The 19,531-nt window shown below is 37.2% G+C and overlaps 1 protein-coding gene across 10 annotated transcripts in view; it reads right to left on the reverse strand.

Moving 5' to 3' along the window:
- PAK3 (p21 (RAC1) activated kinase 3) overlaps positions 1–19,531 on the reverse strand; it is a 530,673-nt gene that overhangs the window by 32,288 nt on the left and 478,854 nt on the right. For all 10 annotated transcript variants that reach the window (XM_081044041.1, XM_081044039.1, XM_081044038.1 and 7 more), the window contains 5 exons: positions 6,675–6,723; positions 6,082–6,194; positions 4,671–4,788; positions 3,142–3,241; positions 1,833–2,029 (listed from right to left, as the gene is read on the reverse strand). In XM_081044041.1, the coding sequence (XP_080900167.1) occupies positions 1,833–2,029; positions 3,142–3,241; positions 4,671–4,788; positions 6,082–6,194; positions 6,675–6,723 (577 nt within the window). The remainder of the gene's footprint in view (positions 1–1,832; positions 2,030–3,141; positions 3,242–4,670; positions 4,789–6,081; positions 6,195–6,674; positions 6,724–19,531) is intronic.

Raw genomic sequence — 19,531 nt, forward strand, 5'->3', positions numbered from 1 at the left:
AATGAAAATAAAGTAAATCTTTAGAGACCCTAATTTCTTTGTTTGTTAATAGAGAGAAATACAGTATTAAACCTTTGAAAGCTAACATCAACCAAAGGGGTTAAAGAAAAACAACAAATAGATTCAAAAAGCGTTCATTACAATATTTAATAGAGCTATTAAAACATTCTTTCCTCATTAAAAAAAAAAGACAGAAATCAAAATAGGCATAATCCATTTAGTGCCTCCAAACTCCAAAGACTTGGAGGAGGAACTACATGGAAACAAGAGGGCTGATGTGTTTTATCACTACTATTAGGTTGGTGCAAAAGTAATTGTGGTTTTTGCAAATATTTTTTAACCTTTTAAACCATGATAACTTTTGCACCAACCTAATATTTCTCAATGGGCAAGGGCAGTTAAACAATAAGGACAAGCCCATGTAATTATCCTGAAGTGCTGGTCCATAGGTCATGGGTGGGCTTTATTAAATTCATGGAGGGCTGACCCACAAATGGTGGGAAAATGCCCCTTCTTTTCCACTCAGCCCTGCAGGCAGCTAATCAATGTGCACATCTCACGTCCAGATTGTTTCATGAGACCAGAGCAATAGCCCCTAGCATTCATTAGAGTATTCACTCCTATGTGTTCTCTAATCAGTGCAGGGACTAGGAAAAGAGGACAAATACCAGAGAAGAATTAAGAGGGGACAAAGTGGAGGCCGTCCGCCTCTCCATACATAGAGAGCGCTGCTGTCAATTACAAAATGTTCAACTGCAAAAACAATTAGACAATTAATTTGTAGGTCTCTCTACATGTATAGAAGGACACATATATTTGGCTTGAATATGGATTTTATAAGCTTAACATGTAGCTTAACTTATTACTAAAGACAATAGTTTTTGTATACTAAGGGTAAAATTCAATTTTAGACTGTTAGTGGCAATGATGCAAACAATTTCCAAGATGCCTTTGGCATTGTAGGCCTAGTAAATGCACCCCACATGCATTTTGAGATTAGAATTTGAATCTGTACATATTTCCTTTTCCGATAGTGTGATGACCTTAATACAACACAGCTTCTAGCACACCCTTAGGCTATATAAAACAGAATAACTGGCTGATTTCTGTACTGAACAAGCATTTCTTTTATATTCCTTTGCCTTTTCCTCTCATGATCAATAGCATATCTGAATAAAGATGGTGGCATTAGGCTATGAAATGGAGCTTTTCTCTTTGCAGAGGTAACCAGACCACGTAAGGATCAAACCTCTGATTTTGCAGTAGCAAACTGAGTTACCCAACACAAACTATTTCCATTCATTTTCTACTTCACAGTCTAATTAACTTTTTGATTTCACCAGTCTGGCACTATGTCTATCTATCCTGTGTTCCATTCAATACCCACCAAGCTGTTGTTGCTCAATAAATCATCAGTGATAATGAAACCAAATGTAATTTTAAACATTATAGCTCCTCTGGAAATGCATTTATTTACTTTGTTAAATTATTATAAAGCAAGTGTTTCCTAGATAGATTATTTACTGTTTTCTTCCCACATCTTGCTTTGAAAAAAACAAAACATTTTTTTTTAACAGCAGAAAGCTATACTAAAAATTTTAAAGACCCCTGCTGTTAGAAATACTGATATCAAAGCACTGGAAAAAAATGTTGAGACATCTTACGAGAGATTGAAAATAACTCATAGTAATTTTGAAAATAATAACTTGGAGCTTCTATATCACTTGTTCCAGGAAAGAACCCTTTCTGGCACCTTTTGGTGGAAACAAGAAATTACATTTGGACTTTTCCCTTACCTGAGGAAGAAGTACTTGAATTTTCTTTTGACTTACCCTGAGTGGATTTTCATTAAGGTAAGGGGGTTCACCTTCCACCATTTCAATTGCCATAATCCCCAAAGACCAGATATCAACTTTTGGACCATAAGCTTTCCGAGTCACCACCTCAGGTGCCATCCAATAGGGAGTTCCCACCATAGTGCTTCGTTTACTTTGCTCAGGGGTGATCTGGGCGCAGAACCCAAAATCAGCTACAGAAAAGAAAAGTCAATTAAAAAGAGCTCAAATTATTTTTCTTTTATTATAGGTCACTTTCAGATATGGCTGTACCTTTGTTAGAAACTGAGCTTCCACAACTACCTAGCTCATATCTTTTCATTATCTGATCTCTCAGATAATCCTGATTTTAAAAGAGTCTGAAATAATTGGCTGGTGTGATATTGTTTTTACTAGATCTCATCGGGTTCCCTCCAATTTACATAATCTTTCAATTTTCTAATTAGGTACCATGTTTCCCTGAAAATAAGACCTAACCAGAAAATAAGCCCTAGCATGATTTCCCAGGATGACATCCCCTGAATATAAGCCTTAATGCGTCTTTTGGAGCAAAAATTAATATAAGACCCGGTCTTGTTTTCGGGGAAACATGGTATTTGTCATCCAGCAGATGGAAGTCACTAAAATTTTTGAAATATTGAATCAAAACATCTGGCCAGAATCTATAGGAACACAGTATTAAAAAAAAATTCTTTACTTCAGACTGGACTCTAAATTCTTTAAAATGACTTTCTTTTTTTTAAATTACAGTTTATTGGGGTGACAATTGTTAGTAAAGTTATATAGATTTCAGATATACAATTCTGTATTACATCATCTATATGTCACATTGTGTATTCATCACCAGAGTCGGTTCTCTTTCCAACACCATATATTTGACCCCCTTTACCCTCTTCTACCATCCTCCCACCTCCCTTACCCTCTGGTAACCACTAAACTATTGTCTGTGTCTATGAGGTTTTGTTTCTTCATTGGTTTCTCTTGTTCTTTTGTTGTTTTCAGTTTTATATACCACATATCAGCAAAATCATATGGTAAGAAGATGTGGTATATATACACAATGGAATACTATTTTACCATAAGAAAAGATGAAATAGGACCATTTGTGACAACATGGATGGATCTTGAAATTGTAATGCTAAGTGAAATAAGTCAGATAGAAAAAGTCAAGAACCATATGATTTCACTGATAGGTCATATATAAAACTCAAACGACTTTCAATAGCCATTTATTCTCAAGATAGACAGTAAAAGAACAGAAATCCCTTGATACTCTCTCAAACACCGTCTAAACCAAAATACCTACTCAATTTCACAGAGCCATCCATCCCAAGGAGAATATTGTCACTCTTTATGTCTCTATGGATCACTTGGTTTGAATGTAAGAAATCCAAAGCTTGGAGACACTATTGAATCAGAAAAAAAAGTTCTAAGTATATCACAAATAATTTTTTAAAAATTAAGTTTAATTTCTAGATAAATTTTGGGCAGGTATAATTTTACGTTGTCAAGTGAAACAGATTACTAAATGTTTTAACACTATTTTGAAATCATATTACCATTAACATCAGTACTGCAATTTAGAATTATACATATGAAAGCTTGTGGGTCAGACTAGGACATGAAGAATGATGGTACGATCAGTAGCACTAAATCATTAATATAGGCAAACTAACCAATTGATATAATCGTACTTTGACCTAGTTATATGGAGGATGTAATTTCAGCTTGTTCTTATACAGATGTTGTTAGCTCCTAAGTCCATGGTATGATTTGATTCAGTAGGTCTGCAGTGGTACCCAGGAATCTGTATTTAAAAGAAGTGCCCCAATATTTCTGATGGAAAGCCAGGTTTGAGAACCACTATGTAGGAACTTGTTTGAATATGACTATGCATTGTAAGACTAGAACATGGAAACAACAGGCTCAGGGCCAAATATTCCCCTGAATAAGTTTGATTTATTGCATGAATAAAAAAATATATGTGTTTGGTGGATATGTGTGCATGTTTGGAGAGGAGGAAATGGGAATGAGAGGAGAGCAAGGAAGGAGGAAATTTAAGTGAACAATTTAAAATAGAAAAAGCATACATTAGCTGAAGTTATTCGGTTTTGTTTTCTTATTGTTTTTTCAAGTTTTGGTGGGTCAGAGTTCCTACTTGTGTCTGTAGAAAACCTCACCACAATAAATGTGGCAGACGGTAATGCCCAATATAAAATTCTAATGAAGAGCATGTTTTATTAATATTGAAAAATTAGTATAATAAAATATCCTTAGTTCAGCTTGAAAATAGGGACATGACACTTATTGGGAAAGAGGCAGACACTCAGACCCACTGGAGGGCTATGAGGGAAATCCAGATTGCGCTGTGAAAGTAACTACTTTTGGGGCTGAGGGAGAACCTTGCTTAAACTGCCTTCTAGAAAATGTGATTGTAATGTGGTCTGTAGTTTTACATGGCTCACATTGCACATCCAAGACAAAATAACTATCATCTAAATATTTCCGCAAATCAGAAAGTTCCATGCCAACATCACTGTTTTCCATGTTCACTGAGACTACAGCATGCAAGCTAAAATATGGCACCTTGTGAATGGCATAATGGAACTCAAAAGACCCATAGCAAAACAAAAATAAACAAGGCACTGGGGAGGGAGGGGAAAACAAGTGCCATTACACTAGGATTTAAACTGAATTTAGGCTCTCCATTTTTTTTTCAGTAGAAAAGATGTGCTATTATTATTTTGATGTTCTAAACATTCTGAATAATGAGAGATAAAGAAAGAACTGCCAATTTTGGTGTTCTCATCAGCTAGAAATGCTCTATTTTCTTACCTCTCTGCATACAGCTGCTATCTGTCCTTCATCCATACAGGTCTCTGTGACCACATCAGTCAAAGAGCCACCAGCCAAGTATTCCATGACTACCCATAGTTCATCACCCACTAAATAGCTATAACAAGAGAAGAAAAAGACTTTGACTCAGGCCTTAGGAAGTGGGGATTCTTCTATATTCCCCTTAAGAAGGCAATTTGCTCTCAGTCTCTGCATTTGGTTATATTACATAACAAGAAGAAAATATCAATGATGGTGATAACGAGACACTTCCTTAACATTAGAAAAAAATATGCATGGGAGTCAAAGGATCATCAGATTCTTTATTACTGTGGACCATGGAAGAAGGAAAAGAGCAAGGAGGCTTCTGGTGAATGAGTACTACATTCTTTGTTAAAGCTAGTTTCAATGAACAGGATCAGTGAGTAGTCCTTTTGGATAAGCCACAATGCTGACTTCTTGGACTGAACTGGCCCATGGTGTGCAGATTTATGGGACATTTATTTAGACTTTGGCATTATTTTTTATTCTTTTGAATTGATTACTGAAATAGTTTCAAGCAGTCACAGAATCAACGGGATTCATGTTTGCAATGGATTTACTGTGCTGAGGTCTCAGTTCTAATAGAGGTTAATTGTGACACTTTGTGAAACACTGATTTCAAGTGTAAAATATGACCCTCCTTTATTTTCCTCCCTTTCCTCTCCTTCTGTACTACTGGTGTACCTGGCAAAAAACACAGGGAGGAAGATCTTAAGCTCATTGAGGTTGTAGACCTAGTCTTATCTCCTTTGTACCCCCAGAGCACACAGTACAGTGGTGCTAAATAAACACTTATTGAAATTGAATGAGACGGATGTTAAACACAAGTGAAGTCAGTGCTGTCTTTAAATGCTTATTTATAATCCACTGTTAATACCACTCAGAAAAGAGACATTAATTACCTGATCTAGGAACAAGGTTTGAGGTTAAAGTCTCAATTCCCTAGGCCTCACTGTTATTTAATAAAAAAAGTGCCCATTAAAGCAGGGCCATTGAAGTCAGCCTTCTTCACTTAGGCACCCAGAGACTCCACTGGTCCAAACAAACACTTGATGAAATGTTTAACGCACCACTGCTTTCTCCTACATGCAGTAGGCTATTACCTGCCAACACAGTCATGATCCTCAAAAGGAAATAACACAAACTGCTCATGTTTAAAATCAATACCATAAAATGTATCTTCAAATGTTTGATGGGTGGACGAAGATAAATGGGTGCAAGTTTAACTATTGATCTGATACGCTATTTTATAGCATTTGAGAAATATTTATAGAATGGATGTTAAATGAGTAGATCCTAAATAAAATAATTTGCCAAGAAAATGACATCCCATAAAGAAAACAATTACATAATGAGAAAAAACACTTACCTGTCTAAATAGTTAACAATATTGGGGTTCTTATTTTCCCTCATGACCAGAATTTCATTAATAATTAATTCCTTTTTCGGCTGCTGTTGAAGGTTCATCTGCTTTATGGCCACCTGAGTGGTAATTAAAATGCAAGAATGAATAAAAATCATTAGACTAAATATAAGCATCCATATTTTGGGCCATACAGATTCTGTATCTTTTTATTTTATTTTTTAATTTATTGGAGTGACATTTGTTAGTAAAATTACATAGATTTCAGGTGTACAATTCATCTATAAATCCCATTGTGTGTACACCACCCAGAATCAGTTCTCCTTCCATCACCATATATTTGACCCCCCTTACCCTCATCTTCCATCCCCCACCCCCCCTTCTTACTAAGCTCTTTCTCTGAGCCACAAACCAATTCCCCTTTTCTGTGGTTAATCGTGAGTAAACTATCCACTTCAGATAGTTTGGACACCAGTAAAATAAACTCCAATGTCAACTCAGTGCTACCCATTTTTTTCAGGTGTAGATGCCATCAAAGAGGAAATCTGATCAATATGAATAAAGGAAAATAAAAGTCAGGATTGAATGTTAACACTTACCTCTTGTCCTGTTGCAATATCTAGTGCTGTATAAACAGTACCTGATGCCCTGTGAAGGTGAAAATTATCAAATGAATAAACAATCACAGTGCATTCGTATATTTTCTTTGAAATGAAATGTATTTACTTTCAGGAGAGAGAAATCAGCACACTCAATATTAAAGGATGCAGTAAAAAGAAACAACTGTTGTTTTATAGTAATTGCACCTGAAATAATCGATGTATCACTTTTGGTGGGCTAGAAACTCCACTCAGACTTCCAGGCAGTGTGTGTGCCATGGCACTATGCAGTGATGAATTGAGCAAAATGGCCCTGCTCTTTTTAGGAAACTCCTGGAACATTTTAAATACTCCTTGAATGTTGCAGTAACCAACATTGCAGTTCCCTGATTAAACTGAAGTACAGTTTACGAAAGAATATATCATTGTTTGCTTAGCCAACTATAAAATAATCTTTTCTTTTTAGTGTATGCACAGAGTTGCTTTTTCATATATTTCTAATTCTTAAAAATATCTTCATCTAACAAATCAGTGCTGTATTATAGATACACAAATGAATAACAATAATGGCTTTACTGTTGAGCCATTTTTTTTTTTTATTTTGCTAAATTTCTTAATAGCTTCTACTATGAGGTTTCACTCCAGCCAACTATCCTTTTTTTTTCTTTGTTTTTGCTTTTAAATTAAATTTATTGGGGTGACAATTGTTAGTAAATTTACATAGATTTCAGGTGTACAATTCTGTATTACATCATCTATAACTCCCATTGTGTGTTCACCACCCAGAGTCAGTTCTCCTTCCATCACCATATATTTGATCCCCCTTACCCTCATCACCCACCACCCACCCCCTTACCCTCTGGTAAAGAAGTTGTGGAATATATACACAATGGAATACTATTCAGCGTTAAGGAAAGATGATATAGGAGCATTTGTGACAACAAGGATGATCTTGAGAGTATAATGCTAAGTGAAATAAGTCAGACAAAAAAAGCAGAGAACCCTATGATTTCACTGATATGTGGTATATAAACCAAAAACAACAAAGGAACAAGACAAACAAATGAGAAAGAAAAACTCATAGACATAGACAATAATTTAGTCCTTTTGTTTTTTTGATTGGAAAATTCACAATTAATTCTACCTTAAAGATAGTTGAATATCCTCAGTGTCATTTATTTACTTGCTCAGATTCTTCAATTTATAATTCCTCCGAAGATCAGTTCATGATTTTGCAGAAAAGACGGGGTCTATGGATTCCTGGCTAAGCCCCTTGAGTGTGGGAGAGCTTTCCCACTGTTCATATTGTTCTTCAATTGCTTCGTAAGATTTTATATAGGACTAAAAGATTTATTGGTTTGTCAATTGCTGATATTATGGGAATAATTGCTATAACCACTGTGGCTGCTGTTTCTGGTGTTGCTCTACATCAAACTGTTCAAAGGACAGAATTTGTACAAGAATGGCATGAAAATGCTAGTAAGTCTTGGAATGAAGAAGTCAAGATAGAGCAATAAATTAATATTAGATTAACAGATTTAGAAACCACTGTTGTATTTCTTGGTGATCAAGTAGAAAATCTTCGCACTATGATTACCTTAAAATGTGATTGGAATGTATCCACTTGTGTAACCCCATTTACTTATAATCAAACTCCTACCCCCGGTCTGAGATACCAGCCCATCTCCTGGGACATGTTCCTATTCTCACAGTGGACATTATACAATTATAACAAGAAGTTGATCAGATGTCTAATGCCAAACTTCAGCTCCTTCTGGGAGAAGAAACACTATCTGCGGCTGCAGAAGGACTTTCTACTTTAAATCTCGTTAAATGGATAAAAATTTTGGGTGGAGAGCTTGCTGGTGCTATTGCTATTCTGTTTATTATTCTCTGTTTATTTTGTTTAGTCCTCAGATGTGGAAAATATCCCTCCAATGGGCCGTAAATGAAGAAACTGCATGGTCTGTGTTTCTCATGCTTCAAAAACAAAAAAGGGGGAGATGTTGTCACACAGCAGCCTAGCTGACTGTCCCCCCATGTCCTTTCTTGAGGAAACAAAAGTCTGTGAGACTGTGCCTTTTTAAGACTTTGTTTATCTCAAGGTTTTACACCTTATGTCTTTCTGTCTGGTCCCCAAAAGATGGTTCACAGCCAAAGATGGGTAAGATATCTCACGTGAGATACAACCTAAGACAGGTGGAATCGAGTGGGGACCCCCAATGAGCTGCCTTAGAAAATCCAGGAAGGAGCCTTGTCTTCCCTTTCCTTCTGCCTGGGAAAAGCCATTGCTGACTCTGGCTTTCCTCTCTCACCTAATAGTGAGAGAAATCATGAGGAACATAAAGATCAGCTCTCTCCACTTGTCTCAACGGAACTGTTAAAACATGAGACTTGCCCCCCAGGGAGGTGCATACCTCACCTAAATCATCACAAGACTTTCTGCTCCGCCTGCTTGGGGACAAAGATAATTGGTTTGATTCACTTTTGTGACATGATGCATGAGATTCACAGACTGTGGAAAAGATAATGCTACTTCCTTGTATGATTATCAGTAAAAGCCACCAGTTGGCCTGATACAGGGCTCCAGTCTCTAGTAACTGTGAGAGCCCCTGGCCTTCTGAGATTTAACTGCATAAAATCTCTGTTGCTTTCTTTCTTAAAACCTAACCCAAGGCCGCCCCTTCTCACACCCTCACTGCCTGTGTTGCGCTGGACACGACAAAAAGGGATCAAATATATGGTGATGCAAACTACACTTTTGACTGTCTATAGAACTGGTACTGTTGACTTACTGCTTTTGGCCTTTTAAATATGCATTCATTAAATAGTTGCTGAGCATTTTACTCTATGCTATACATTGTTGCAAGCCGTAAGGATAGTAAAGTAAATGAAACTTATAGTCTGAAGCAAGAGTTCATTAATTTTCCTTCGAATGAAACTCCCTAATATGCCCTTAAGTCCTACAGCATCTGAAGTCACTATTTATTTATTAGTTTTAGGTAAATGAAATAGCATAGTGATTAGACACTTATATATATCACAAAGTGATAACCCCAATAAGTCTATTACCCATCTGGCATTGTACTTAGTTATTAAAATATTATTGACTATATTCCTTATGCTGTAATATATACCCCTGAGACTATTTTTTTACATTATAGTTAACATTCAATATTGTTTTATATTAATATCAGGTGCAAAGCACAGTAGTTAGACATTTATATAATTTATAAAGTGACCCCCCATAAGTCTAGCACCCATCTTCAACGCAATATTTAAATGCACCCTCCTCTAAGAATCTTTCATCGTACCCCCACCACGGCTAAAAATTATTTGTCCTTCCCCTCTCCCCCACATCTCTTTGTAATCACATTGCAATACTTACTGTGTTCTGCTCTATATACTAGTGGCGGTGGATGTATATTTCATCCTTAATAATAACTAGTATTTACTGAGCACTTCACAATGTGCCATATAATGTGCTAAGTACTTTAAATGTCTTCTCTCATTAATTTCTCACAACCTTATGAAATATGTGGGTTCTGTTAATTATTGAGAAAACTGATGTGTAACAAAATGAATCAGTTTGCTCACAGCCTTTTGACTTTAGAATCTGTGATCATTTTTTTTGTTTAAATTTCTGAAAAATGCTCTCTTTATTCCTTCATGGTTTCCAAAGTTTCAAGCAATTTTAAATATCTACAAGCTAAGATATAACTTGTGTATACATTTCAGTGCACATATAAGCTGTAGGATTCAGAAGGAAAGAAGATAGAAAAGATCAGTTAGGGCTGGGACAGCCAGGGAGAGATCTGTGGTGGAGATGACAATGAAGAAGAGTTATGTGGATAAAATATGGGTGAAAGGTACATGCATTAGTGCAGGGGTTCCTACTTATTTCTTAATACAAATCTCCTTTTCTCCCTGTCAGATGTTGAGAGAGGAGAGATGAGAGAGAGGAGAGAGGAGAGAGAGAGAGAGAGAGAGAGAGAGAGAGAGAGAGAGAGAATGAATAGAGGTCATTATGACTCCTAAAATCTGGTTGTAACTATTATGTTATGTTATGTGCATTACGTATAGTAGTCACACAACAAAAGTCAGCTGAATTAAAAAAAAGTTATTTATTAAACTGGATCCAGAGGAGAAGAAAAAAAAATGGCGGCGTGAGGTGAGCCTCTGTAACGCTCCCCTGGAATTTACAACGAATCGGACAACAATAACTCCACAAAGGACTCCTTGCACAGCAGACAGGCAAGACGAAGAGGCCCACTACTGAACTCACCTCCAGGTTGGGGAATCGCGCGAGCGGGGGAGGAGGGAGAGGAGAAGTGCGGAGACGGCGCCACGCGGGCGCAGGACGCAGACCTAGCTCAGTGCTCGGAGCCCGCTGCTCCCGGATCTTCCCCAGCTGCGGGAGAGGGAAGGACTCGGACTGCTAGGGCTCCGCTTACGGCCCACAGGGCTGAGGGGGAAGCATACAAACGGCTGAACCCAACGCTCGCTCACGGCAGACCTCGGAGCAAAGACTGAGGGAAGAGGGCTGAAATCGGTGGTTTAAGCCCTCACTGCCGAGCGGAGAACGGAAGCCTTAGGCACAGAGACTAGCCGCCCCCTCCCTACCCTCCCAGAGCTCGCCCCGCCCCCACCTGCCCGGTGCTAGAAGCGATAAAGTAGCAGTGTCAGATCAAAAGGACAGGATATTTGCTGCTCTGAGAACTGTGGACCGCAGACACAGATTCTCAGCTCAACTAGTTCCGGCAAAGGGGAGGGAGCTGTGGAAGCAGGACTGGCTGTGGTGGTGGTCGCTGCCATTGCTCTGGGCCACCTCACACAACTCACCCCGCCCCTGGCCCCACCTATCTGGGCGGATCCCTGCAGGGGTAAACAGAACTGCTGAAACAAACGGGGTCTGAATCTGGTGCAGAAAGAGCTTTGGAACTCCAAAAGCTCTTCGCATACCTATCAACCTGTTGCAGAAGACACTCCTGTAGATGTCTAGGAAGAGAAATAGTAAATCAGTGATTGCCATGAATAACCAAGGCAACAAGATAGCTAGAAAGAAAGTGAAAAGTCTCCAGAAAAGGAACTTAGAGATATGGACCTTTGTGATTTAAATGACAGAGAATTCAAGATTGCAATTCTGAAAAAACTGAACGAGATGCAAGAAAACACAGAAAGGCAGTTTAATGAACTCAGAAACACAATCAAAGAACACCATGAGCATTTTACAAAAGAGATTGAAATCTTGAAAAAGAACCAAATAGAATTTCTGGAGATTAAGAACTCAATAGAAGAAATCAACAATAAAATATCCAGCTTAGGTAGTAGAGTTGACCAGAAGGAGGAAAGAATCAGTGACATCGAAGATAGGAACCTGGAATTTACACAGAGGGAAGAAGAAAGAGACTTGAGACTTAAAAGAAATGCAAGAACTCTACAAGAACTTACTGACTCCATCAGAAAGAGCAATATAAGAATAATGGGCATACCAGAAGGAGAAGAAAGAGGGAAGGGAACAGAGAATATATTCAAACAAATCGTCGATGAGAACTTCCCAAACTTGTGGACAGAACTGGATCCTCGAATCCAAGAAGCAAATAGAACACCTAATTACCTCAATTCCAACAGGCCTTCACCAAGGCACATTGTATTGAAGCTGTCTAAAATCAATGACAAAGAAAGAATCCTCAAGGCAGCCAGGGAAAAGAAGACGGTAACTTACAAAGGAAAGCCCATTAGATTATCATCAGATTTTGCAGCAGAAACTCTACAAGCTAGGAGGGAATGGAACCAAATATTCAAACTATTGAAAGAGAGAAATCATGAGCCAAGAATAATATATCCAGCAAAGATCTCCTTTAGATATGAAGGAGGAATAAAGACCTTTCCAGACATCCAGAAGCTGAGGGAATTTTCTAATACACGACCTGCACTACAAGAAATACTAAAGGAGGCTATTAGACCACCATCAACAGGGACAACTTGTGGCAACCGAAACATAAAAAGGGGGAGCGTAAGGCCTGAACTGGTACATAGGAATAGAGAAAGTAAGCGTACTGAAGAAACTGGAATACTCTAAATATCAAACTTTCTTTTACATAAACTCAAGGGTAACCACTCAAAAAACATCCAAATCTGAAATATATACTGTAATAAAAGAAGAAACAGATGGAAACATCATAGAATACCACCACACAGAAATAACAGACAACAACAAAAAGGCAAAGAAACAATGGAGACACAGCCTTACCAGAAAACTAAAGACAGAATGACAGGAAATCCTCACATATTAATAATCACCCTAAATGTAAATGGACTGAACTCACCAATAAAGAGACACAGAGTAGCAGATTGGATCAAAAAACTAAACCCAAGCATATGCTGTCCACAAGAGACACATCTCAGCTACAAGGACAAGCATAGACTCAAAGTGAAAGGGTGGAAATTGACACTCCAAGCAAATGGTACCCAGAGAAAATCAGGAGTAGCCATAATGATTTCCTATGAAACAGACTTCAGGGTGAAAAAGATAACAAGAGACAAAGATGAACATTTCATAATGGTAAAGGGGACTATACAACAAGAAGACATAACAGTCATCAATATTTATGCCCCCAATCAGGGAGCACCAAAATATACCAAGCAACTACTAACAGAACTAAAGGGAGAAATTGACCAAAACACAATTATACTAGGGGACTTAAATACATCATTGACAGCTATGGACAGATCATCCAAACAGAAGATAAATAACGAAATCGCAGCCCTAAATGACACATTAGATGAATTGGACATAATTGACATATATAGAGCACTTCATCCTAAAACATCAGACTATACATTCTTTTCTAGTGTACATGGAACATTCTCAAGGATAGACCATATATTGGGACACAAAATCAGCCTCAGCAAATTTAAGAAGATTGAAATCATACCAAGCATATTCTCTGATCACAAAGCTTTGAAATTGGATATCAACTGCAAAAAGAAAGCAGGAAAAAACACAAATACATGGAGATTAAACAACATACTTTTAAAGAACGACTGGGTCAAAGCAGAAATTAGAGGAAAGCTCAAAAGATACATAGAAACAAATGACAATGAAAATACATCCTACCAAAATTTTGGGGATGCCGCGAAAGCAGTTTTAAGAGGGAAATTTATATCATTACAGGCCTATCTCAAGAAACAAGAAAAATCCCAAATAAATAACCTCATGTTACACCTTAAAAAACTAGAAAAAGAAGAACAAGCGAAACCCAAGGTCAGCAGAAGAAAGGAAATAACAAAAATCAGAGCAGAACTAAATGAAATAGAGAACAAAAAGACAATAGAAAAAATTAATGTGACAAAAAGCTGGTTCTTTGAAAAGATTAACAAAATCGACAAACCCTTGGCTAGACTCACTAAGATAAAAAGAGAGAAGACACTAATTAACAAAATCAGAAATGAAAAAGGGGAAGTTATCACGGACACCACAGAAATACAAAGGATTATCCAAGAATACTATGAAGGACTATATGCCACCAAATTTAATAACTTAGAAGAAATGGACAAGTTCTTAGAAACATATAGCCTTCCAAGGCTGAATCATGAAGAACTGGAAAATCTTAACAGGCCGATCACCAGTTACAAAATTGAATCAGTCATCAAAAACCTTCCCAAAATCAAAAGTCCTGGTCCAGATGGCTTCACCAGTGAATTCTACCAAACCTTCAAAGAGGATCTAATACCAATCCTGCTCAAACTCTTCCAAAAAATTGAAGAAGAGTCAGTACTCCCTAACTCATTCTATGAGGCCAACATTACCCTGATACCAAAACCTGGTAAGGACAACACAAAAAAAGAAAACTACAGACCTATATCTCTGATGAATACAGATGCTAAAATCCTAAACAAAATTCTAGCAAATCGAATACAACAATGCATTAAAAAGATTATTCATCACGACCAAGTGGGGTTCATCCCCGGGGCACAAGGATGGTTCAACATTCGCAAATCCATCAATGTGATACATCACATAAACAAAATAAAGGACAAAAATCATATGATTCTATCAATTGATGCAGAAAAAGCATTTGATAAGATACAACATCCATTTATGATTAAAACACTTACTAAAATTGGTATAGAAGGAAAATACCTCAACATAATAAAGGCCATATACGACAAGCCCTCAGCTAATCTCATAATTAATGGTGAAAAGCTGAAGCCCTTTGCTCTACGTTCAGGAACACGACAAGGTTGTCCCCTATCACCTCTGCTTTTCAACATAGTGTTGGAAGTCCTCGCCAGAGCTATCAGGCAAGAGAAAGAAATAAAAGGCGCAGAGAAAAAACCGAGAGTGGTTAGATGGGTGTGTGGGAGGGGGTTGGGGATAAGGGGAAAGGTGAAGGGATTTGGAAGCAGCTGGTAACCACAAGATGGCCTCAGGGGTTTTTTTTGAAAATCAATTTGGGGAAGGTATTCTATAATGTTGTAAAGATTTTGTTGGGTATCCGATGGACATGCGTCCTATTTGGGAGACCACCTCAGGGATACTGTGGATAGCTGATCATGGCATTGTACATCAGAAGCTAAACATTAATGAATGCCAACTATAATTTTATATATATAATGTGATGGTTCAGTGTGAGGTCGGAGGGATAGTGGATGGGGGGAGGGGGGTTCACAGTATGAGGGATATAAATGATGAACGTCTAAGTATTACCTTGTTTTGTACACCTGAAACTAATAAATAAATTAATTAATTAAAAAAAAGAAATAAAAGGCATCCAAATTGGGAATGAAGAAGTTAAATTTTCACTCTTTGCAGATGACATGATGCTATATATAGAAAACCCTAAAGACTCCACCAAAAAGCTATTAGAAACAATCAATGAATACAGTAAAGTTGCTGGCTACAAAATCAACGTACAAAAGTCCATTGCTTTCCTATATACCAACAATGAAATCTCAGAAAAAGAGATAGAAAAAACAATTCCTTTTGCAATTGTAGCAAAAAGAATAAAATACCTAGGAATAAACTTAACCAAGGATGTGAAGGATTTATATGCTGAAAACTATAAGACATTTTTGAAAGAAATTGAAGATGACACAAAGAAATGGAAAGACATTCCGTGCTCATGGATTGGAAGAATCAACACAGTTAAAATGGCCATATTACCCAAAGCCATATACAGATTTAATGCAATCCCCATTAAAATCCCAATGGCATTTTTTAAAGAAATAGAACAAAAAATCATCAGATTTGTTTGGAACCACAAAAGACCCCGAATAGCCAAAGCAATATTAAAAAAAAAAGAACAATACTGGAGGTATCACACTCCCTGACTTCTGCTTGTACTACAGGGCTACAATAATCAAAACAGCTTGGTATTGGCGGAAAAACAGACACATAGACCAATGGAATAGAATTGAGAACCCAGAAATAAAACCACATAAATATGGACAGATAATTTTTGACAAAGAAGCTAAAAACATACAATGGAGGAAAGACAGCCTCTTCAATAAATGGTGCTGGCAGAATTGGATAGCTACGTGCAAAAGAATGAAACTGGACTGCTATCTGTCACCATGTACCAAAATTAATTCAAAATGGATCAAAGACTTAAGCATAAGACCTGACACAATAAACTGCATTGAAGAAAACATAGGTACTAAACTTATGGACCTTGGGTTCAAAGAGCTTGTTATGAATTTGACTCCAAGGCAATGGAAGTAAAAAGTAAAACAAATGGGATTATATGAAACTGAAAAGCTTCTGCACAGCAAAAGAAACTATTGACAAAATAATGAGGCAACCAACTGAATGGGAGAAGATTTTCGCAAACAGTTCCTCAGACAAGGGGCTAATATCCAAAATATCCAAGGAACTCATGAAACTCAACAACAAAAAAACAAACAACCCAATTAAAAAATGGACAGAGGACCTGAAGAGACATTTCTCCAAAGAGGATATACAAATTGCAAATAGACATATGAAAAAATGCTCAACATCGCTAATCATCAGAGAAATGCAAATGAAAACCACAATGAGATATCACCTCACCCCAGTCCGAATGGCTTTCATGAACAAAACAGATAGTAACAAGTGTTGGAGAGGCTGTGGAGAAAAAGGAACCCTCATACACTGTTGGTGGGAATGCAGACTGGTGCAGCCACTATGGAAGGCAGTGTGGAGGTTCCTCAAGAAATTACGAATAGAATTACCATATGACCCAGCGATCGCTCTCCTGGGTATCTACCCCAAAAATATAAAAGCATTTCTCTATAGAGACACGTGTATGCCAATGTTCATTGCAGCTTTGTTTATGGTGGCCGAGATATGGAAACAACCAAAATGTCCTTCGATAGATGAATGGATAAAGAAGTTGTGGTACATATACACAATGGAATACTATTCGGCGTTAAGGAAAGATGACATAGGAGCATTTGTGACAACATGGATGGATCTCGAGAGAATAATGCTAAGTGAAATAAGTCAGACAGAAAAAGCAGAGAACCCTATGATTTCACTGATATGTCGTATATAAACCAAAAAGAACAAGACAAACAAATGAGAAACAAAAACTCATAGACACAGACAATAATTTAGTGGTTACCAGAGGGTAAGGGGGTGGGGGTGGGTTATGAGGGTAAAGGGGATCAAATATATGGTGATGGAAGGAGAACTGACTCTGGGTGTTGATCACACAATGGGATTTACAGACGATGTAATACAGAATTGTACACCTGAAATTTATTTAAATTTACTAACAATTGTCACCCCAATAAAATTAATTAAAAAAAAAAAACTGGATCCAAAACATCTCTGAGTTGCTTCCTCAAAAATGTTTTTCCATTATAATGTTGAAAGGAAAACAAATATGAACCTAAAAAAAAAAGACTTTTTTTTTGGGGGGGGAGCATTCTCATTTAAGGAAAGGCCTTAAAATGAATTCAAGTGTATTAATGAGAAATCTGTGAGGACAGCTGCCAACATTAGTAAATTCAGCCCTCTGATACATACCTACTGCTTATTTAGTAATTACACAGCCTTGCCAATGACAGCTGTTGACTAAAAATAAATATTTGATTTTGTTGTCTCACCGTACCCTATTTATTAAACAAGTTCTTTTATATAGCTATCCTAGAAGGTGAAGATTCTTTTTTTTTTTTTTTTTTTTAATTAATTTTATTGGGGTGACAATTGTCAGCAAATTTACATAGATTTCAGGTGTACAATTCTGTATTACATCGTCTATAAATCCCATTGTGTGTTCACCACCCAGAGTCAGTTCTCCTTCCATCACCATATATTTGATCCCCTTTACCCTCATCACCCGCCCCCCACCCCCTTACCCTCTGGTAACCACTAAATTATTGTCTGTGTCTATGAGTTTTTGTTTCTTATTTGTTTGTCTTGTTCTTTTTGGTCTATATACCGCATATCAGTGAAATCATAGGGTTCTCTGCTTTTTCTGTCTGACTTGTTTCACTTAGCATTATTCTCTCGAGATCCATCCATGTTGTCACAAATGTTCCTATGTCATCTTTCCTTAACGCCGAATAGTATTCCATTGTGTATATGTACCACAACTTCTTTATCCATTCATCTATCGAAGGACACCTTGGTTGTTTCCATGTCTTGGCCACCGTAAACAAAGCTGCAATGAACATTGGAGTACACGTGTCTCTATAGAGAAATGCTTTTATATTTTTGGGGTAGATACCCAGGAGAGCGATTGCTGGGTCATATGGTAATTCTATTCGTAATTTCTTGAGGAACCTCCACACTGCCTTCCATAGCGGCTGCACCAGTCTGCATTCCCACCAACAGTGTATGAGAGTTCCTTTTTCTCCACAGCCTCTCCAACACTTGTTACTATTTGTTTTGTTGATGAAAGCCATTCTGACTGGGGTGAGGTGATATCTCATTGTGGTTTTCATTTGCATTTCTCTGATGATTAGCGATGTTGAGCATTTTTTCATATGTCTATTTGCCATTTGTATATCCTCTTTGGAGAAATGTCTCTTCAGGTCCTCTGTCCATTTTTCAATTGGGTTGTTTGTTTTTTTGTTGTTGAGTTTCATGAGTTCCTTGTATATTTTGGATATTAGCCCCTTATCCGAGGAACTGTTTGTGAAAATCTTCTCCCATTCAGTTGGTTGCCTCATTATTTTGTCAATAGTTTCTTTTGCTGTGCAGAAGCTTTTCAGTTTCATATAATCCCATTTGTTTATTTTAGTTTTTACTTCCATTGCCTTTGGAGTCAGATTCATAAAATGCTCTTTGAACCCAAGGTCCATAAGTTTAGTACCTATGTTTTCTTCAATGCAGTTTATTGTGTCAGGTCTTATGCTTAAGTCTTTGATCCATTTTGAATTAATTTTGGTACATGGTGACAGGTAGCAGTCCAGTTTCATTCTTTTGCACGTAGCTATCCAATTCTGCCAGCACCATTTATTGAAGAGGCTGTCTTTCGTCCATTGTATGTTTTTAGCTTCTTTGTCAAAAATTATCTGTCCATATTTATGTGGTTTTATTTCTGGGTTCTCAATTCTATTCCATTGGTCTATGTGTCTGTTTTTCCGCCAGTACCAAGCTGTTTTGATTATTGTAGCCCTGTAGTACAAGGAAAAATCAGGGAGTGTGATACCTCCAGTATTGTTCTTTTTTTTTAATATTGCTTTGGCTATTCGGGGTCTTTTGTGGTTCCAAACAAATCTGATGATTTTTTGTTCTATTTCTTTAAAAAATGCCATTGGGATTTTAATGGGGATTGCATTAAATCTGTATATGGCTTTGGGTAATATGGCCATTTTAACTATGTTGATTCTTCCAATCCATGAGCACGGAATGTCTTTCCATT

This window comes from Rhinolophus hipposideros (genome assembly GCF_964194185.1).
Source record: "Rhinolophus hipposideros genome assembly, chromosome: X".
NCBI lineage: Eukaryota > Metazoa > Chordata > Mammalia > Chiroptera > Rhinolophidae > Rhinolophus > Rhinolophus hipposideros.